Raw genomic sequence first — 22967 nt, forward strand, 5'->3', positions numbered from 1 at the left:
TCCATGAATTTCCAAAACATTACCACTATTCACATGTTTTTAACCCACTGCAAAGACAATTGAGCGCAATTACTTTATTATTTTGCTGGATATTTAAAGGGATAGGATATTCCCTTATAGTAATAGCTGCTCTTGCCTTTATTGGAGTTAAGCGTTACCTGCATTCATTATTTTTGATGCTAGTAAGCACCTAATGAATGGTGGAGTTGGTGGTATACCTGTAGTTAAGCAAGTCATAATAACCCTCCATTGTCTACTTCCAAACACCACACCACTGTTAGTAAAGCATCAGGCGCAGCTTTGGTGGCAATGTCTACTGAACTGAGGGTTCCTTGCCATGAGAACCACAGTCCTACCAGTAAAATAGAATGTGCTTCACTGGTAAAAAGGAATAACCAGTTTTTTTCTTTATCCTCGCTGTTCATGAAGACTTCATATGTTAAAGAATCTCAGTGTCAGTGTATTTAGAAACTTCCCAGCTATGAGAATATCCTGATTTTGTCCCTCCCAGCATGCTCTCCTTATAAGAGCAAGTATAAATAAATACAAATTGCAGCATCATTACACTCCTGCCATCTACCACTCAGGTAGGTCCCTGTACACAAAAGGCAGAACCATTTAAACGAATATGATTGTCAAATACAAAAACAGAAGAAACTCCTAGCAGCTCCTTTGTATTTGCTGACAGCAGCTAAGCAAAGAGAGCAAAACGCATGAAAAGTCATCTACTGTGTGGCCTACCCTGCATCTTTTATAAAGAGAGGAAAACAAAGCGTGGAAGCAGGTTAAATCTTTTAGTATAGCATATTCATAGTTTAAAGCTGAGAAGATGAGCAGGTTTTTATATAATGGAAAAACAAACTGCGAATGACATATAGGTCAGTTAAGCTGAGCTTCTTGAAGAGTTCATATCCATTGTTGCATGAATGAAACTGCATGAATAATATAATATATATATATATATATATATATATATATATATATATATATATATATATATATATATATATCTGGTGAAGAACAAGTGAGGAAAGGGGGGGTGCGGGATGGGGTCCAAAATGACGCATTTCTGGGCGGACCATGTTATTGAGGCCACCACCCCACCCGCTTCACTAGGAAGAATGGCCTGCACTCCCGTAAGTTCGGAAGACCTACCTGGAATTCGAGAGTGTCCCAGACATTTTGGGAGAGTGGAAAAGAATGTGCAAAATAACCAATTGAGACCTTCAGCACAATTTTTTTAGCAGACACAAAAGTTGAACTTTAGTTTTCATGTGGGTTATTCTTCCCCTTTTTTTTTTTGTTTGATACTGCAAAACTAAATGGACAGTGTTGAAATAGCTTACATTAAGCTTATAATGAAGTTAGATTTTAAGTTGTTTTTCCCATGAATTGCATAATACACAATATATTGTTGTACTAAGCATTATTCAGATAGATATAGATACAACATAAATAGAGGAATATACTATGTATCTGATAGTCAAGGATATGCAGGATTGTACTGCAAATTATGGTGTTTTCTCCTGGCTTGATTAGCTGTATGTTTTTTTATATCAACTCAATAACGTTTATTTGGCCATGTATTATATTTGTTTGAATGATGTTACTTATAAATGTTTGTCAGACACTACACTCCAACACTGTAATCTTGACGATTTGTGCTACTGCAAACTTTCTCTTTACGATATCGGATTTCCAAGACAAAGGGCAATTAACCAGCAGCCATTTTGTAAGCTGAACCAGTAATACAATCAATAAACCAGCCTTTCCATTCACTAGAAACGAGTGACATTATTGAGGCATTAGACACAAATAATATTGTATCTGTCACATAATAACTGAATGTAATCGGAATGTCGGCTTTCAAAATGTCGACACCACAACATGTACTTACTCACAATGTCAACACTTAAAATAAACAGATGTAAAAAAAGGTCAATAAATTTAAAAATAAAACAAACAAAAAAAAACAAAAACGGGGTGCCCCTCTCCCAAACCACTTAACCAACCCTAGTGCTGCCAGCCATGGCTGCGTAGACTTTATGTAATGGTGTACTAAGGAGATATACAGATATGAAAAGGACACATTAAATGTGAGGGTGTATGTATAAAGTATCATCTCTGTAGTATAATTACAACAGGTTTGTGTTACAGAACTATAGCTGGGCTAAACTAAAGGGTTGTCGCTGGAAGAGATAAGGTGGAAACCTTACTAAGGAGTGTGTTTATTCCAGGATAACGAAAGGTGACACAATTCACAGACATGTCTCCTTCGACAGATGATTATCACAAGTATTCAGTTATAATGGAGCGAGAGCAAAATATTTATACAATAGTACATATTCATATAAAATAAGTTTTAATATATACATTGCATCATAGTGTAAGAAAAAATACTTTTAATTTCATAAAAGTATATGCATATAAATATAGATAACTAAAATTATATATATTTTCCAGATGAAGTAGCATTCCAGTATTTTTTACCAGTTAAATGTAGTATCAAAACAATATCACACCAGTCCACTGTCTAGGTTCAAGTAGCCACAGCTTGTTTTATTTAGCAGCATTCAAAACTAAAGCCAACAGTGGGATCTCTAATCGTGAGCATTCTGCTGATGTGTGCCTTAATAGCCCGATTGTAGCCGGTGATACCCAAATTGAGGATGCCACTTTGGAATTAGAAGAGGATGAGGGGGAGATTTGTGTAGGCGACGAGGGCGCTAATGAGGATGTTGATGAGGATGAGGTTGTTTGTGTAAGTCCTGCACCAGTGGCAGCAGTTCTGGCACGTGACAAGAAAAAGGCCATTGTCATGCCTGGGCATAAAACAAAAAAATCCACTTCTTATGTGTGGAATTATTTCTACCCAAATCCAGACAACAATTGTATAGCCATTTGTAGTGTATGTCAAGCCACAGTCAGTCGAGGGAGGGACCTTAACCATCTTGGAACCTCGTCTATGTTACGCCATTTAACGAGAGTTCATGGCAAAGTGTTGGGAAAAGCTGAAAGTTCTTCCCAAAAAAATACAAGCACTCCATCATCAGCTAAGACCCTCCGCTCACCGACATCCCGACGGCTACAAAATACACCCACCACACCATACTCATCAATATCCTCAGTAGCGCTCGGAGTTAGCCCGGCATCCCACTTAAGGCTGGATGACTCCTGCACTATTATTGATTTCTCTGAAGAAAGCTTTAGTCCCACTGCTGCTGCTGTTGCTGCTGCTGGGGGTGAATCGTCATCCCAGAGGCAGGTCAAGAAAATGAGCAGTCCTACATTTCAGCAATTAACTGTAAAACAATCATTTGCGAGGGGAAGCAAATATGACAGCAGTCACCCAGTCGCCAAGCGAATCACAGACGCCATGGCTGCAATGTTAGTGTTAGATCTGCGTCCAATCTCCACAATAAACGCAGCTGGTTTTCCACAGTTAATTGAGGTTTTGTGTCTGCGGTACAGAATTTCATCGCGACACCATTTCTCCCGTAAAGCAATTCCACAACTATACCAAAAAGTGTGTAAAAATGTAGAGATTGTGCTGAAAAATGCCATTCTGCCCACTGTTCACTTAACCACAGATATGTGGACAAGTGGAAGTGGCCAAACCAAAGACTATATGACTGTGACAGCCCACAGGGTTGGTCATTCACCTTCACCAGCAGGAACAGCAGCAGCATGTACACCACTACGTGACATTTGTCACAGGCAGGCCACTCTTTGTATCACCGGCTTCACTAACAGGCATACGGCTGACAATTTGTTACGCAAACTGAGAGATGTGATTGATGCATGGCTTATACCACTCGGACTCTCCCCAAGGTATTTCATTTCTGATAACGCCAACAATATAGTGCGAGCAATACAGCTGGGTGATTTCCAACACATTCCCTGTTTTGCTCACACCATCAACTTGGTGGTGCAGAGTGTCAGAGATGACCTAAACGGGTCCTTTCTCCTGAACTCCGGCTGCTATACCTTGTGGGTATCGATCGATAGAGAGACAGACAACTTCAGATGTTAGGCTGAAAATGTATCTGGTTCTGACCAGCCCTAAGTCAGAGTAGCTTTATTTATACATAGTTACACAGAATAAGAGAGATAAGGAATACAAGGTTTGTCAAGGCAACTTGTCCATGTCAGCAGTTTGTGGGCATGATGTAAAGCAGATGTCTTTATCTCAGTCACATAGGCCTCAAGTGGGGGTCGTGGGCTCCTGGTTCCGAAGCTGCTGGATGTGCACATTCTTGAGAAGAGACATGTTGGCGAAAAAGAAATTAATGTGAGGCAAAGTTCAGGGAGAATATTCTGCAAGCTGCAGACTATTCTTCTTTCTGCAGTAATTATACAAAATGCATTACTTTAAGAAGTTCATAAAATGTATATCTCTCACATAAACCCCTCTTTTTATCATTTTTATAATTACCCTGCCTATCCTTTTGGTGTGCATGAAGCACTCCTGCACCCGACCTACTTCATTCAATTCAATGGAACCTCTAATAGGCCCTTAGAGGATGGTAAAGATACATTCAATCAGGTCTATGGTTCATGTACACCTAATTCTTAAAAATAAAAAAAAATTAAAATGGGAAAGACTGGGGGGGAGAGTATAAAAGAGCCTTAAAGCTCAGAGAGGACAAGATAAACCTCTGATACCGGTTTGGGCTTTACATGTCTTTTAAAAGACTTTTTATTCAGAATGAGATAATTTCTGCACCTTTTCAAACAGCATTGGAAAAAACATAAGCTTAGTTTAAAAATGACATATAGCAACAACAATAAAGCTAATATCTTAGCTATCCATATTCCCTTATTGAAACAGTATTTTGGTCTGACTCCATTCGTGCCTAGTTTTACTACTGGGTATCTGGTGGTTTTATACTTGTGGCTGACCATGCGTCCACATGAGAAGTTTCCCTCTCTTATTTTAGTCAGCTCTTCACTACTCAAAGGTATGGGAACCAGAGCTATATTTTTACTGATGGAAGGAGTACGAGAACATACCCAGCAGTTGCTGGTATTGGTTATTTGACTGATGGCGTTGTGCAAGTGTGCTATAACATTCTCTGGCTCTTCTAAATTAGAAAAGGCTATAGGAAAACATAGAAAAAGAACAATTTTTAAAAGGACCTTACTCCCCTTCATGGTTTATCCTGGGTCACCGTAGCCTTTTTGCAGTGGCTGGGGTGGATCCAAGGATCCTTTCCTTCAAGTTTCACAGAAGTGGGTGTAGTCAACAGAACTTGATATGGCCCCTCAAATCGTGGTTCCAGAGACCTCCTCACGTGTCTTTTTACGAAGACGTAATCTCCTGGCACCAGGGCATGTGTTTACGGTGCAATCCTCTGGATCTGGGATTGAAGAGAAAACTCAAGAATGTATGTTAGTGAGGGACTTCTGTAGTTCTTTCACATAACTAGTCAGTTCACCTTGGTGTTTCACTAAAGATTGTGGAAAATAACACCCTGTCTTTGGCGGCCCCCCAAACAGTATTTCATAGGGGCTCAGCCTGTGTTTCTTATTAGGTGTTGTCCTGACTGAGTATAGGGCGAGGGGAAGGCATTGCAGCCAGGGCATCCCTGTGCTTTTCATGGCTTTCTGTATTTTGAGCTTGAGAGTGCCATTTAGCCTTTCTACCTTGCCACTACTCTGTGGGTGGTAGGGGGTATGGAATGCTTGAGGAATCCCCAAGTCTGACATGATAGATGTCATCACTTCTCCTGTAAAATTAGTACCTCTGTCTGATTCAATCACCTCTGGAACCCCGTATCTACATACTACCTCAGATAGCAGCTTCTTGGCTGTATTTTTCGCTGTGGCTTTGGATACCGCCCACGCTTCCGAAGAGACTGGAGAATAGATCAGTAGCTACTAGGACATATTCATATATTCCACATTTGGGTAGCTGAATGTAATCTATCTGTATGCGCTGAAAGGGGTAGAGGGGTTTAGGTGTCACCCTGGGAGGTACTGTTACTGTGTGACCAGGGTTGTGTGTGTTACAGATGGCGCAGGCCTTTACCAGATTACTGGCAGCTGTGCTGAAGCCTGGCGCGATCCAGTGTCTGAATACAGAGTTAATTATTGCGTCTTTTGAAACATGGGAAGGCCCATGCACTAGAGCAGCCAGTGTAGGAAAAAGGACTCTAGGGAGACAGTGTCTGTCTGTTGTGGCCCATATGCCCTCTATGTGTTCCGCCCCCCTCTTTTTCCACTCCTCTCTTTCAGATACTGCTGCTTGCTTTTGGAGGATTTTTAGCATTTCCAGATCTATAGGGAGGGTGGGGGGTGTGGTGGACACTAAATAGTGTTGTACTAGCGGTAAGTCTGCTGCAGTTCTTGCAGCCTGGTCTGCTAGTCTGTTTCCTCTTACTTCCATAGTCTGCTCTCTGGTGTGTGCTTTTACCTTTATGACTGTCACTTCCTCAAAATGATTTCTGCATTTTTAATGGGTTTACCGTTAGAGGCCATAAAGTGTCTGTTCTTCCAAATACTTTGATAGTCATGTGCAACCCCAAAGGCATATCTGGAGTCAGTGTAAATGTTAGCTGTTCTCCCTTCTGCATACTGACATGCACTTATAAGTGCTTCTAATTCAGCTTGCTGTGCAGATTGACTTGGTGGGAGGGGTTGCTGGAGTACAATGTCTGTTTCTGTTGTAACTGCATAACCTGTTTTGGGAGAGCCCTCCTCATAGTACCTGGACCCATCTACAAACAGGAGTAAATCAGGGTTGCTAAGAGGTGTCTCTTTAACATCCCCGGGAGGTTTAGTTTCCAGATCCATTAAGGCTAGACAGTCATGATCACAGAGAAAATTTTTTAGTTGTGTTTCCTGCTTTGTCACAGCCTCAACACTCTCTATATTGTATGTGTCTTCAGCATCACTTTCTATACTGTCTGTGTTTGCAGCATCTATAGTGTTACTGTCTGTGTCTTCAGCATCTATACTGTTACTCCCCTCTTTTATATCCATGCAACTTGGGAACAAGTAATACATATACACAGACATGTACAAAATGTCTCTCATTGTGCCGCGGGAGTGTGCAAATAGTCTTATCTGGTACAAGAGGTTTCTTTTCTTGTTTTTGGTCACAGTAGTTTATGAAAGCTGATTTTTCTGCACACTAGGATGCAGCTTTCAAACCTCATATATTGGTTTACTCTCCCAGATAAAAGGGACTATAGCGACTTGGGTGCTGGGTGTCTTTGTATTATAAATTAATTCTGTGACACTGAATGCACAACACTGGTGGGGATGTCCAAACATAGCAATATCTACATGACAACGGAGGATGACTAGAGCCATCAGCAGCTAGCTGTACACCCGGCAGATCAGCGCTCTCCAGACTGTAAACCAATATATGAGGTTTGAAAGCTGCATCCTAGTGTGCAGAAAAATCAGCTTTCATAAACTACTGTGACCAAAAACAAGAAAAGAAACCTCTTGTACCAGATAAGACTCCAGCATACACTGATTATTAGTTAGAGGTTAATACGGATATTTATTTAGCAAGATCAGTAAAGGGATCTCTTGCTATTGACAAGCCGCTGTATGATAATTCACTCACTTTTCAGCTGCATTCATATAACCACTGAATTCACAAGGTAAATTATTTTCTAATTTATACTATATGATATTTACATTACATCATCCCTTACTGGCAAAAATACTCAGAGGGGAGGGGGGGTTATATTTATACATAAAGTCATGGTGAACCGTGTCTTGGTGTGTAGGGTATGGTATAACAGATTACTAGGCAGAACGTTACAGTATTTGTACACTGACCTGGGCCTCCTAACTGTAACAATCAGCATTTCCCATAACATTCCCTCCTGTAGCCGGGTGAGTAATTGCTGTGTGCAGGAAACTGCTCCCAGTGCTACAGTTCAGTGACATTTTTCTTTTTGAGAGGACTATCTGCAAGATATCGTTGAATACTGGGCAGGTAATTAAAATAAATATAAACCACCAGCCGAGCTCTTACGTTTTCATGACAGCGCGGTGCTCCACATGACTGGATGGGATATTAGGCTGCCCTTTCGTGAAGGAGGGGGCTGCAGTTTCAGCCCACTGAATATCTCCATGGCAAGGACCAGGGGCTGTTCTGTACAAAGGACTTTCATCAGGCGTCTTCAGTCCAGATTACCAATGGTGAGTACAGTGCGACAGCGCCACCTACAGGGCTTCCAGATACTGTTTGATTTGTTGTTTTGCACCCTCTATGTAGATTGCTCTGTGGCACTCGCACATTCACGGCTTTGTGTTAATCTGCAAAACATAATCTGCTTTATTTTCATAGGATTACTACGGAATCACATTTCCCGCACCGGCGACACTGACGGGTAGAGATGGAGGTCTTGCGAGCAACCCATACTCAGGTTGGTTGATGACACAATTGATGTTTTGTGCACATATGTTATATATCTATAGGTTCTATGTCACATTATTTCACAGTTTTATGTTCTTTATTATGCCTTTTCGCTGTGTAGTTTTATACATGGAACTTGCTTGTTTGCACACATCTAATGGGCAGTGGATGGCTGTGGTTGTTGGTTTGTTATTACCAATGTGTCCTTTTAATTGCAGGTGATGTAGCAAAGTTTAGCCGCGGTGAATCTGCCTCTCCAGCTCCTGCCACGACGCTAGCTCAGCCTCAGCAGAACCAGACGCAGACGCACCATACGGCTCAGCAGCCATTCCTAAACCCAACCCTACCGCCGGGCTACAGTTACACAGGGTTACCTTACTACGCTGGAGTACCGGGGGTACCGAGTGCTTTCCAGTATGGCCCCACCATGTTTGTAAGTACAGAGCGTCAGCTGTCGCACCTAGTTCAACATTCCGGCAGACACTTATATAGAACACACAGATCCTAAGAGTCTGTTCCAGACCATTCAATGGGGATCACTGAGAGTTCCAGAGCAGAGAGGTTCTAGATAACGTTGCTGAATGATTCTAGGTCATTGAGAGTTCTATTAATTAATAAGGCTATTCGGCTTCTAGATCTGCAATAGTTTTATGGATATGAGACACGGTTTGGTCTTTAGACCTATGAAACACTTTCGTAGCGTCACTCATCCTAGCCGTGTATTAATTTTTGCAAAATGTTAATTTCATTTTGCTTTTTCTCTTGTACGTAGGACAACATTTTATATTTGTTTTGAAATTTCCAGGTACCTCCTGCATCAGCCAAGCAACATGGGGTTAATCTGAACACGGCATCCACTCCTTTCCAGCAGGCCGGGGGATACGGGCAGCACAGCTACGGTGCAGGTAACGATCTATCGGTCAGCTGGCTTATACTGCTGCTCCTATTGGATAGGTCTTCATCATGTGTATGTGATTAGTCCATTTTCCCATAGGATACGATGACCTGACCCAGGGAACAACGGCTGGTGACTACAGCAAGGGCGGCTACAGTGGGTCCGCGCAAGCACAAAACAAGTCTGCCGGCACTGGACCAGGAAAAGGTAGGTGATCTGAGGAACCTATAGGTTCCAGATGTTACCTATAAAACTGCTGTTCTGTCCTGTACGTCACCTTCACCAGTGTAAGGAGTGACGGGCCCAAGGTTTATCACATCCAGGCTTTGTTCATTAATCTACAACTGATCGTTCTGACAAAATAATAATCAAAATTACAATATTATAAACAATTTAAAACCATTTTATAGGAATTGGATTGTATTGGATCCATAATTGTAATACGTTCTGTCCCCATGATTAAACTTTACCGGTCTTATACCACATAGGATCTTAACCAGATTGAGTTATTTTTCAGTAAATATTATATGAATACTATTCAGTTATATTGAAATGTTACGTACCTGCGCTAAATGGTCCCGAGCAGCAGGGTCCTTTCCTGTTCGGTCTTGTCATGGCCTCTTCCCCATTTCATGCACATCAGCAGTGGACAAGATCTCCTGCTCGTGGCTGATAGAGGACCCAACAGAGTGTAGAAGTGACCTAATACAGTAGTGGGGTATACAGCTGATATTTGTTATATTGCACCAACTAGCAGACTGGGCACTGGAAGAAAATGGCCCTCTCCTCTCCGTTGGTGAACTTGATTCATTTTTGTTTTACATTTGTTTGTTTTTTGTTTTGTTTTTTTAAAACCACTTTCATTGAATTGCCTGATAGAACCTGTAACGAAGTTCAGATTTGTTGTTTTTTATTTCTGGGCACCACCTTGAAGCCATCCCCTCAACAGGGTGAGTGTACAACACTCCCTATGTCTGCCTGCCCTTTAATTTGCTTTATCCTGGTAGCCTGGACAAGTGAGTGGCACTTGGGTTCTTGTCCTTTAGAGCGAGGCAGAGTAGATCTGGTAATATGTTCTCTTGGTTCCCTCTTCCTCGGTATGATATGTTAGACTCTCAGGAGTCTATGCTTAAGATGAGGGATCAGGCCCCCAGCTTAGTGGTACCGGAGAGCCAGCTGGGTCTTTCTCTGCTGTAGCAAAGCCCCAATGGGCCCAGCCTGTTGCTTAATATATGAACCAGATTTCCTGCCTCTCCTGACACAAGATGGTCCAAGGGTCTTCCACTTCCATGTTAGAAGTGGTTTTGGCAAGGGCCCTTATTTAGAACTTCCATGTCTCTCACTCGACAAAGTGCGGTCACCCTCTCCCCTCTCTTATTAGGCTTCTAGGGAGCAGTTCCGAGTTCATATTTGGAAAAGGAGGTAGGTGAAGTCTGGGACAAAAATGAGGAAGCAACCCAGAAAAACCATGACACCTAGTCTGTCTTTCTCGTCGAGGCGTTTCCACTTTACAAGCTCCCGTGTTGTATTTTCACAAAACAAATTCCCCGGATCAGACCTTTTAAGGAGTTTGTCGGAATACAGAGCGTCTAACATGGTGGTACCCTCTCTAGGGTAGTAAATCAGTGAATCCCATCTATTAGTAGAGATCCCCTTTTCGGTCCACGTCTGGCAGGGGTAGCTTTCTGTTCCCATTGTGCCTGGGCAGCATGGGGTCTCTCAGAAGTCCATTCTTCTGATCAACATCATTCCTTCAGGACCAGGGTATACATGGACAGTGCTACTGCAGTGACTTGCTAGAAGGACAATTCTCTCGTTCTGCGATAGGCATATTTGTTTCCCGCCATCTCAGAGATATCCGCCCCTAGAATGTAAAACTGGGTATTGGACTTTCTGATTCGTCAAAACCTAGACCCTAGCAAGTGGTCACTTTCCGATGGCTTTCAGTGTTATGGAGAGGTCTGAGGGTTGCAAGAGAGTGACCTGCTGGCATTGCGTCTATAAACAAGCTCCCCCTTTACAGTGAAGGGACCTTGACGAGCTGGTGGGGTCATTGCAATTTCAGTTTGTGAGAAACGCGTGTTGACCCCGAGTTTAAGGTCCAGATGTCTGCTGGTCTTGGTGCTCTTAGTGTTGGGTGGCATTACTTACGCACGTTAGTGTTCCTGAAGTGTGGGCCATGTTCATGCACCCTTTTGTTCTATTGTTTCTCCTTGAGATCGAAGTCTTGTGATAAAGGTCCTGCAGGAGTCTATGGTCTTGCACCTCTGTCTCATTAGCCCTTTTCCTATTTTCACAAGGAGAGGATGGTTCTTTGTACAGTCCCGTACTCCAGTATTTATATCATTAGGAAGTGTGTGGTGCCAACCTTGAGCCCCCATCCTTGGTAGCCCAAGGAGCTGATGCTTCACTCTCGGAATGTAGTAAGTTATCTACGGATCTACCTGTATAGATCTCAAGAGTTTCGCATAGGAGTCTCTGTTTTATTGTTTCTTTTTCTATGACAACCCATTGGATTAGGATAGCTTATTCCCTCCAAGATAATGGACCGTCTTGGGCGATGGATCACAGGGCATCAGCAGTCTGTAGAGTGACCATCTGGTTCTCCCTGGTCCACCAGACAGCTGTTCATTCATTGCCATTTCTCTCATCCAGGCTGGTTATTAGGTTCTTAGTAATCTTGCCATTCAATCCTTGTCTGAAGCTTTAGGGGGGACATGGACCAGTCCACCTGGGGAAACTTGTTTTTCTTTTCTACTTTGCTCCTCTTATTCTTCTCTCCTTGTTTGGCTAATTGGAAAACTGAGGAGACGCATGAGAAAGCGAGTCAGTTTTCTTCCAATGCCCTAATCTCCCAGTGGTGGAATATAACCCACCACAGGTGTCCTCCTAAAGTGTCTTTGTAAAGAATTTAACATGTACAATACAAATTGGTTTTAGCTGGAATTAGGCGGTTATTTTCGCCCTTAATGAAACATTAAAAACTACTCCCAGTGTCGGTGCAGAAACTAGATTTCTCTTTCCTCTGTGCAGGGGTGTCTGTGAGCTCCAGTAACAGCGGAGTGCCCGACATCAGTGGCTCGGTGTACAACAAGACTCAGGTAAGTATTTGTGTGTCGATCACGCCGTAACTTTCTCGGGTCTGGGGATAAACTAATCTCCGTGTTCTGTTCTGTCTTCCAGGCGTTTGACAAGCAGGGATTCCATGCAGCTACACCACCTCCCTTCAGCCTCCCGTCGGCATTTAGCCTGCCAACGTTTTCATATTGACAGGTTAACTGCTGTCCTTTCCTGTGTCACAATTTAGTACCCAACCCGTTTGAACAGAGCTTAAAAATAACTCAAAATCCTCATACATAGACATTAGAAGAAACACCGGCTAAAGACTTAATGGTTAGAAAATGTGCAAGTAATCCTGCCTTCCTTTTAACATCCATCTTCTTGTATGTTCTCAGGGCCATTCCTCTTGTGCAGTCCATTTTAGAGAGTAAATTCTTGCCTTCTTACTCCCTATCTGCTCCTGCTCTGCCCGCTCTAACTGATCGGTGTAACAATGCACTTTATACAAATGTTGCTGTGGCGGATCCAGGGACGATCAGGGCAGTCGCCCCCTCCCCCTAGCAGGGGCTTGCTGCCTGCGGCTGCACAGTATGTGCAGGTCCGTTCAGCAGAGACAGGCAGGAGGAGTGTGCTGCCCGGCTGCTCTGATTGTTTTTTAAAAACAATCGTAGTGGCCGGGCAGCACACTCTCCCTGCCTGTCTCTGCCGAACGGACCTGCACATAGTGTGCAGCCGTAGGCAGCCTTAGCTGTCAGAAAGGGGTGGGGACTAAATCGCCCCCGGTAAAATTATTTTCTAGATCCGCCCCTGAAATGTTGTACCCCAACTTTAAGGGGATGAAAACCAATGGTTTTTTTTAATTGTTAGACTCATAAATTGATTTGTAGAGATCTTCTCTATTTAAAATTGTTTTACACAATGCTTTTTACAGAGGATGTAAAATATTCCCAAATCATTTATTAATAGACTTTTTGTGTAACCAGCAGTTTTGCAGTCTATCCAGTTTGTTATAAAGGGCATATATCTAGTTGAGAATTGCCTGAGAATGTAATTTCCATTTAGCAACATGAAAAATGTGACAACACACTGTATTCATATCTACTGTACAAAGGTTCACTGGGCATGAACAAGACATCCTTCAGATGACCTGTCTGTCACACTGCTATTTGCACATACATGCTGTATAAGTGTGGTTGTGTAATCTAGATGATCATTTTAGATTAACACAAAAAGATAGTGCAGTGAAATAAAAGTGTTCAGAGATGGCATGAATGTGTGGCTACGCTGACGATGTTACGGTTGTCTTGTCGAGTTCCGCAGAAGCTGAGGAGGTAACAACTCTGGTCTGCAGGTATTCCGAGGCCAGTGGCTCGTTAGTAAACCAGGAAAAGAGTAAAGTTTTCTGTATGGGGGAGGAGGGTTGTGAATGCAACCTTCCAGACAGTCTTCCCCGGGCTAGTGAGAAGATCAAAATTTTAGGGATTCATTTCGGCCCTGGCGATTATGCCAAGCAAAATTGGGAGTTAAGGCTGGAGGAAGCTTCCCGGAAGGTAGAGAGCTGGAAGAGGTGGAAACACTCTCTCCGAGAAAGGGTGGACCTGGTCAAGACCTTCCTGATCCCGGTATTCCTGTATATCAGCTATGTGTGCCTCTTGCCAGAGTCTTTATGGTCTAGGGTTTATGCAGTTTTCTTCCAGTTACTCTAGGGGAATAGGCTGAACCTGGTCAAGCGGGCTGTGACCTACCGACTGAGGAAGGATGATGGCCTGGGTATGATTAACCCAGTGCTCTTCTTTATGTCAACTTTTCTGAAGTTACACCTGAGTAGTCTCCTAGTTGAGACCCCTCCTCAGTGGGTGGGGGGCTTCAAGTTATGGGTGGATCCCTTCCTCAGTGCATTGTATGGGGGGGCGCTGTGAAAAGTTTCAGGGTCCGACATGGGTATCTCCCGACCTACGTTTCCTTGGGATTGAAGGTGACAAGACGTTGGGGCCTGGGGGCGGGGGAAGTCGGGAGCTCTAATGTCTCCAACACTGTGCAGGGTCCATTGTAATTTTAATCTGCATCTGACAACAACACTAAGAGTAACTGTCATGACTGTAGACACAACTAAAGTTTAACCATTCCAAAAATGTACACATTGCCAACTCTATCATTATGGTCAGTTGAAGTGACAGTGCTTGTACAATAAATACAAGCAAGCCTGTGTATGCTGGAAAAATGCCCTTTAGAGAAACTTAATTATTAAATAAAACAAATACATTTTTATTATAAAACTTTCTTTATATAAATCTGGTTCCAATATTTAGGTACAAGCTTCATTGTTCTTCTTTGTAGCCCAAAACGGTCTACCATAGCTGTCGTCTCCTAATTAGTAGATTAGTACATGCCTTTGAGACCACAATATATATTAAAAACCCTGAACTTTTATGATTCGCACCAATAAATGTACCTGGACTGCGTAGAGGAGTGGGTCACCACAATATATTAAAAACCCTGAACTTTTATGAATCGCACCAATAAATGTACCTGGACTGCGTAGAGGAGTGGGTCACCACAATATATATTAAAAACCCTGAACTTTTATGATTCGCACCAATAAATGTATCTGGACTGCGTAGAGGAGTGGGTCACCACAATATATATAATAAGAAAACCATCAACTTGTATGATTCGCACCAATAAATGTACCTGGACTGCGTAGAGGAGTGGGTCACCACAATATATATTAAAAACCCTGAACTTTTATGAATCGCACCAATAAATGTACTTGGACTGCGTAGAGGAGTGGGTCACCACAATATATATTAAAAACCCTGAACTTTTATGAATCGCACCAATAAATGTACCTGGACCGCGTAGAGGAGTGGGTCACCACAATATATATTAAAAACCCTGAACTTTTATGATTCGCACCAATAAATGTACCTGGACTGCGTAGAGGAGTGGGTCACCACAATATATTAAAAACCCTGAACTTTTATGAATCGCACCAATAAATGTACCTGGACTGCGTAGAGGAGTGGGTCACCACAATATATATAATAAGAAAACCATCAACTTGTATGATTCGCACCAATAAATGTACCTGGACTGCGTAGAGGAGTGGGTCACCACAATATATATTAAAAACCCTGAACTTTTATGATTCGCACCAATAAATGTACCTGGACTGCGTAGAGGAGTGGGTCACCACAATATATTAAAAACCCTGAACTTTTATGAATCGCACCAATAAATGTACCTGGACTGCGTAGAGCAAAGGTCTGAATTTAAAAAGGTCCCATTATGCTATCCAGGGACTTCCTTAGCAAGCTGCTGCTTTCTATGAATGCAGATAAGAGAATTCTGAGAATAACCCTTTTGCCTTTTATACCTGTTATGCAAATCTGTGCCCAGAATTCCCAAGTGTCGAGCAGAATAAAACAAAGAGCTCCTTGCATTGTAGGAATACCGCATGCTGCAGGACTCGTTAACAACGTCCTTTTGTCTGAGCGGAGCTGAAACTTTCTATGGAGAAAGTCGGTTTCGTGTTTACTGAATCAGACCCCATTGACAAAATACATGTATACCAACAGTCTGCTGTGACTCTGCGTTCTGAGAATCAGCCCTCTCTAACAGCGTCCCAGGCATTTGGTTAGGTTATACCCCTATTGATTTTCTCTTCTTGGCCCAGATCAAGTTTATTTCTGACCGAGTAGAGAAGACTCCCCGTCAAGGTAGGCTACCGCCGTCCTCTGGCCAAAATGCAGGCAGCAGAAAAGCCCAGGACGAAATGTCCCCAGATTAGCCACCCAGGGGTGCCTGAAAATCACCCGGGGGGCTGTATTCACTGTGACAGATTAGGGCACAAAGCAGTGTACCCCTACTTTTTGTGCTTGCACATGTCTCCTTTGGGTTGAGTGGGAAGTATCTATCTGGACCTGGGTTAACACACAGGTTGCCTAGTGGGTAGACTCTGGTATGATAATTGCTTGCATTCGTGCATATTTATGGCAAACCTAATTAGCAAGGATTGATAGAATACTGACTTCAGGTAGCAGCTGAAAATGAATACACTGATAGATGCTGTGTAATGGGCCCAAAGCTGGTACAGGAAAATATCAAACCATGGATGCATGCAGAAAGGGGGGAGGTGGAGGTGTTTCTGTTCATCAGTCTCACAGTGGCTTCCTGGCTTATGTATGGTTCCTAACCATTGCCAGCACTCTATCTTCAGACAGCTAGAAGCAGTTGTGTACCCACCCACCTAGCTTGATAGGTGCCTGTCTGTCTGTTGTCATTGTGTGAAGGAAGCCGCTCCAGTTAGTGACGCAAGGCATGATGGGACAGACAGTTCTTTGCGTGAGAGCAGTTCACAGAGCCTAGTGATGAGAGCAGCTTGATATACAAGTCTCCCAGCCCTCGATGGGGAAGAGCAAATGAGCAAATGGTTTGTCATACATAAAATACAGTTTCTTGTTCAGTGCAAGTTGCTGGATGTATTTGCCACAATAAAAGTGCTGAATAAGATCATCATCATCATTTATTTATATAGCGCCACTGATTCCGCAGCGCTGTACAGAGAACTCACTCACATCAGTTCCTGCCCGATTGGAGCTTACAGTCTAAATTCCCTAACACACACACACACACACACTCACTCACACACAGACAGAAACACAGACTAGGGTCAATTTTGAAAGCAGCCAATTAACCTACCAGTATGTTTTTGGGAGTGTGGGAGGAAACCGGAGCACCCGGAGGAAACCCCATACAAACTCCACACAGATAAGGCCATGGTCGGGAATTGAACTCACGACCCCAGTGCTGAGAAGCAGAAGTGCTAACCACTGAGCCACCGTGGTTCAACAGTATAAAAATGATTCTGCAATGTCCGCTTACTTTTGCTTCCTTGAGCGCATAAAGTCGTAATACAATACCAGAAAAACTGCATTGTGATTGATAATATGTTGACACAATGCATAATACCACATTTTATATTCTACAATAGTGGTCATAGACTTGGGTGACAGCATGCCGACAGAGCGGAGTGGCTTAGTGCAAAGGGGATAAGTCTTAACATTTTGCAAGAGGGGTATAATTGCAAGACAACTGGGGGTGGGAGAGTCAAAACTTGCCCGTGTTTTTGAAGAAGTTTTGCAGCAAAGCCCTGGTATTCGTACACAGTCTGATTTCATATGAGTAACACTGTAATGTAAAATCCAGCTTCAAGGTACCAACAGTCTTGAAAATCAATTGTTCTTTGACTAATTCAAATCATGTTTCAGAGGGCAAAACAAGGCAATGCCATATTATGTCCGAGCAATGGCGGTCTATTTATAAATGCAGCTCTGAGCCACTTTAAACTCCGCCGAACGCTGTAACCAATAGGCCCTTTAAAAAGCATATGTTAAATATTAAGTGCAGATTTTCGGATTTGCACTAAATGCTCTAATAGGGGGATTACTCTTTGTTCCCGGTACATTACGTTTTCTCTGTATTTCATCTGAATTGAAACATGTCTCCGCTGTCTGTCAGGAGCCACTTAAATGGAAGGTGTAGGTCTCTAAAAAGCCAAATTCAAGGCCTGGATTTAAATAGCAATATTTACCATGTGTGCCGTTCAGCACTGCCGAGCGTTAGTAAATCTCAAACATGGGATGTGGGGGTCACAGGAGATTACAGTCACAAGTGCTGGAGGAGAGGGCTGTCTCTCTGCTTCCTATCACACTATGCTCTTCACAATCTCTCTGATGAAGTCACCGCAATGTCTGATTAATTACGTATACACCAGCTCTGTTACCTGTAATCTCAGAGATTCCGCAGACCGTAGATTCTAAGAAATGAGCGGGTGGCGTTTGAGCGGAACACGTCTGATTAGAATCTTTTGTTGCATAGAGATATTTCAAAATTGACAACAGGTAGTTATGAAAATAGTATCATACTGCTCGCAGCATTAATGACAGGAGTTTAGGGTCTCGCACTAACCTAGATTGCAGGCTGTTTTAGTATGAAGAGCTACTGGTACAATTTGCAAATATACTGTACGTGTAAAAGTTTAAGGAACTTATCAGAACTAACGCTTTTTGGGATTGGGAGTAGTATCCGTGGTTGCACGTCTTACTTCCTGTTAGTTGTGCCATTAAAGAACAATACAGAAGACCATTTTATACTAAACTTACTGCTTCCTAAGCAAGGATAATAGTTTGTAGTGAGGTAGATAACAAAGTGGTCATACGTTGTAATACTGCAGACAGGGGACACCAAGAGGGGGGGTGGAGCAGGTATGTCTGGGAGACTCCTGAAATCCGGGTCCGTCTGCCGAACTCCCGGGAGAGCAGGCAAGTCTCCCGCATCCGGCAAATACCTGGGCAAAATAGCGCGATTGGCAGTGAATCGCGTCATTTCGGCCCCGCATCAAAACAACATTCTCACCGCGGGGGTGGAGCCAAAATGACGCCATTGACATGCCCCGCCCCTCACACCCTCTGTCCGGGATCTCCAGTGCTACAGTGCCCAAAAGTAGGCAAGTATGGGTAACAGGGCCTGGGGAGCCTGGGCTGCCTGTGTAATGAGAGGAGTCACCAACCTGGTGTGGCCCCACCCTCTTCAGTGGCTATGGAAGGGGCCCCAAGAAGTTGCTGCATTGGGACCCGGAAAAAAAATAAATATATATATATATATATATATATATATCTATATCTATCTCCCTCTCTCCCTCCCTCCCTCGACTTTAAACAAGAAAATAACCATTTTAAAGTAACTCCCTAATTTTGCTCACCCCCAAAGAACTGCTGCCCTTGACACCTGCCTCTGGTCGCCTCATTGTAGGCACATCCATGTTTGTGGGGTTGCATTCGCTCCCGAACGTTGGTTCAGCAAACAAAATGGCCATCCGCACAAAGTGGTGCAGCTGCCTCCTGGAAAACTGATAGCCTGCGTTTTTTCATTTGCAGTGGCTCAGCAAATAAAATGGCTGCCTCCACTGTGTGTGGAGGGATGGGTGCACCTCTACATTAAACAACTTGCCTAGTATTGTATCATATATAATGTTTTTCCTTTATGCCACTGGTTTTGAATTTATTTTCTTGGCAAAGAAAGGTATATTTAACAAAATATATACATAAAAAGTACATATACCTATATAATATAATATGTGTATACCTGCTACCCAACAGTCCCTATTTTGGCAACGCTGTCCAGACTCTTGGGGATAGATTTATCAAACCTTCTAACATGGAAAAGTAGAGGTGTTGCCCATAGCAACCAATCAGATTCTAGCTATCATGTTCTAGAATGTACTAGATAAATGAGAGCTAGAACGTGATTGGTTGCTATGGGCAACACCTTCACTTTTCCAAAAAAATCTAGCCCTTGTAATCAGAGTAGCATAGTGTGAATGTGGGCGTGGTTTGTACAGATCATGGTGTGTATATTTCCGATTTAAATATATTGCAAAGATCAATTACAGCCAATGGAAACAAGTCGGGCGGTATAATCAGGACGCCAATTAGTAATATTGGGTCTGATTGTTCCAATTACATAAGTATCAGACTCGTGGAGCCTTTATTGCAGTCTGTAATTCAAGTTAAAAAACACTGGTTCGTAGAAAATTCAACATTGTATAAAATTCAGTGTTTCCCTGTGAAGTTCCCTCCAATGTCCCACTGGCACTCGTAGACCCCGAGCCTGAACCTATATAATTAGATGTAGATAAGAACCATGTGAGGTGGAATAAACGTCTATAAATGTCTGTGTCCTTCTGTTTCAGAATCCGTGGATGATTTCATCTTAAACTAATGAAAATTTTCCTTACAACTGCGAAAGATGCAAGGTTGCGTTTTCATAAACTGAAGTTGAGTTGTCTGTAAAAATGGAGTTTGAAGTAGACATTTTTTGAAACACTATCTTTTTGTTAGTAAATAATCAAAAATAGTGAAGAAAAGTTTGATAGGCATGGAGGACAGACTCAGAATCTTGGTCTACTTTTCCATAGTGAGACACCATATCTGTTAGAACAACGGGTCTGTCCTGAGACTAGGTTGAACCCTTAGTACAACGTGGATGCATGAAATACAGACATCCAAGATCGTGTTTTTATTGTTAGTTTTCAAATTCTATATTATGTTTGGCTTTCATAAACTACCAACATTATTATATTTAATAGAATTTACAATATTGTGGAATAGGTTTACATCACAAGAAGAACTTGTCAGGATGGCCGAGCGGTCTAAGGCGCCAGACTCAAGAGTAATGTTTTCCTCTAAATGGGTTTTCTGGTCTCCGTATGGAGGCGTGGGTTCATATCCCACTTCTGACAATTTTGTTCTTTTTCTTAAGTTAAAAAAACACATTCCTCAATGGATAAGTTGTACAGTCAGCTAAGACTGGATGTAAAAGACAGCATTCAGAAGATAGGTTTTCTTTCAATCTTTGCATAGTCTGCCATTAAAATATCAACTTGATCTTATCCTAACATTGTGCAGTTTAGCGAACTAACGAAAATAATTCAACCAAACTTTAAAAAAATATGCACAATGTTAGGATAAGATCAAGTTGATAATTTAACATGCAGTTAAACGCCATGGTACGGTATGTAATTACGTCATATGAACTAGGTGTCATGTGCACTACGTACATACGGTACATGCGGAATGGAGTATGGTATACAACTTGGTTTCCATCCTGGGTGTAATAGTATCTCAGGGAAAGAAAATTGAAAATTATACTCGCTGTTAATTTCCTTTCCCTGAGATACTCCATGGCAGCCCTATATTTTGCCACACTTGTTCTGACCGTTCTGTTAAAGGACGGCTTGGGAAGTTGCGAAAGACACTGAGGAAGAGGAGGAGCTGCCTTATATAGAGGCCAGGTGGGACAACATTCTTCCTGTCTACACTAGCTGATTATGGATTAACCCATTGTAAGGGCTGCCATGGAGTATTTCAAGGAAAGGAAATTTAACAGTGAGTAATATTCTCAATTTTTTTCTTAGTAGCTATCACATCTTCTGGTAATCGTGAAACAGGAATTGATAAGTAGCATAGAAGGTCAGCTTTAAGGGCCTGTTACTACTTACAGGTATTGTGACCCCTTCAAATATTGAATTCATTATGTTAGTTCTAAAACACAGTGCCCATTAAAGGATTGCAGGACAATTTTGTAAAAGTTAGGAACAGAACCTGTATGCTGCATCGCATGTTGTGAACATAGAGGTGGTTTAGCCAAGTATGGGATGCTGCCTCACTAAATTAAAAGGGGTATATTATTATATAGCAACACTACTTACTACTGCTAAAACAAGTACTTACAAAACAAAAAGAAAATCCTACATTTTAGTTCAGCTATAAATTGCATTAAGAAACGAATGCTAACAAAGCATGCAAACAGCAACGTATCAAAATAGATGATCTCTATGGATAGGTTGAGGTCACATTCACATTATATAGTATGCCTTAGTTTATTTGAAGAGTATGTAATATTAGCCTAGATGTGTATCATCTATTTTGAAATATAGTCATAAAATACAGTTGCCTTTGGACTAATATACTGTACAGGTTTGCAGCTAGACCTCAATTCATGCATATACAAAGCTGAGCCTATTCTTCCAGATAACAAGTAACCTTCTGATGGCTAGTGTACAAAACAGATCCCTCTCTGGTGACCAGTATGCAAATTGTACCCATCTGTTATGGCTAGTGTTCAGACAGAGTTGTTTACTGGTGGCAAAATAAGCCTGGTGACCTCTAAAACCACAGTTGGTAAATCAATCCTCTCTGGTGGGATAAGGGCATCTCTATCTAGGGGGTAAATGTATTATGGTCGGATTTTTTTCAACTCCCCGGAAATCGGCGAGTTGACAGCTAAAATTTAAAGCGGCGCTGGCTTGTGAAGGCAAACCTGCCTTTACAAGCAAGCACCGTTTTAAATTTTAGCTGTCAACTCGCCAACTTCCGGCGAGTTGAAAAAATCGGACCATAATACATTTACCCCTTGGTGTTTTGCTGGTTGATAGTGCTCATATTGCCCTCTTACGCTGAATCCGGGCCACTAACCACAATCTAGTGTGTGGAAAGTAATTTGTCGCTGTTTGCCAGTAGTAGGATGTACACAGAAGGTGCATATTTAACGAGACGGATTGTTTGATGCCCTATGACTACCATTTTTTTTATCGTTACCTAGTTAGATGTGTTTTTTATGTTGGGCAGGTATGGTGATGTACTGAATAGATGAAATAAAGTGTTTGCAAATATAAGGGTAGATGTATGTAGGTAATTTTGCTTATTTAATCAAATATGATTGTCAGGGGCGGATCTAGAATTTTATTTTACAGGTGGCGATTTAGGGTGGGTGATATAGTCCCCTCTCCCTTTTTGATGGATAAGGCTGCCTGCGGCTGCACACTATGTGCATGTCTGTTCGGCAGAGACAGGCAGGGAGTGTGCGCTGCCCGGCTGCTAAACACAATCTGAGGAGCTGGGCAGCACACCCTGCCTGTCTCTGCCGAATGGACATGCACATAGTGTGCAGCTGCCGGCAGCAAGCCCCTGCTAGGCGGATCCCTGGATCCGCCACTGGATTTTTATATACATATGTATTGGGTTTTTTGTTTTTTTTTCATTCAAGCAAAATTAGTTGTTTGATTTACAT

At 42.3% G+C, this 22967-nt stretch overlaps 1 protein-coding gene and 1 non-coding gene across 2 annotated transcripts; both read left to right on the forward strand.

Moving 5' to 3' along the window:
• Positions 1 to 8022: 8022 nt before the first annotated feature.
• Positions 8023 to 12545, forward strand: LOC142126975 (ubiquitin-associated protein 2-like). The gene is made up of 7 exons (XM_075194299.1): positions 8023 to 8163; positions 8312 to 8390; positions 8599 to 8813; positions 9186 to 9285; positions 9375 to 9482; positions 12309 to 12376; positions 12459 to 12545. The coding sequence occupies exons 1-7, from the start codon at positions 8023 to 8025 to the stop codon at positions 12543 to 12545; spliced, it is 798 nt and encodes a 265-aa protein (XP_075050400.1).
• Positions 12546 to 20528: 7983 nt separating this feature from the next.
• TRNAL-CAA (transfer RNA leucine (anticodon CAA)) lies at positions 20529 to 20637 on the forward strand. The gene is made up of 2 exons: positions 20529 to 20566; positions 20592 to 20637. It is a non-coding gene; the product is annotated as a tRNA-Leu (tRNA).
• Positions 20638 to 22967: the final 2330 nt, after the last annotated feature.

This window comes from Mixophyes fleayi, unplaced genomic scaffold, assembly GCF_038048845.1.
Source record: "Mixophyes fleayi isolate aMixFle1 unplaced genomic scaffold, aMixFle1.hap1 Scaffold_28, whole genome shotgun sequence".
Taxonomy (NCBI): domain Eukaryota; kingdom Metazoa; phylum Chordata; class Amphibia; order Anura; family Limnodynastidae; genus Mixophyes; species Mixophyes fleayi.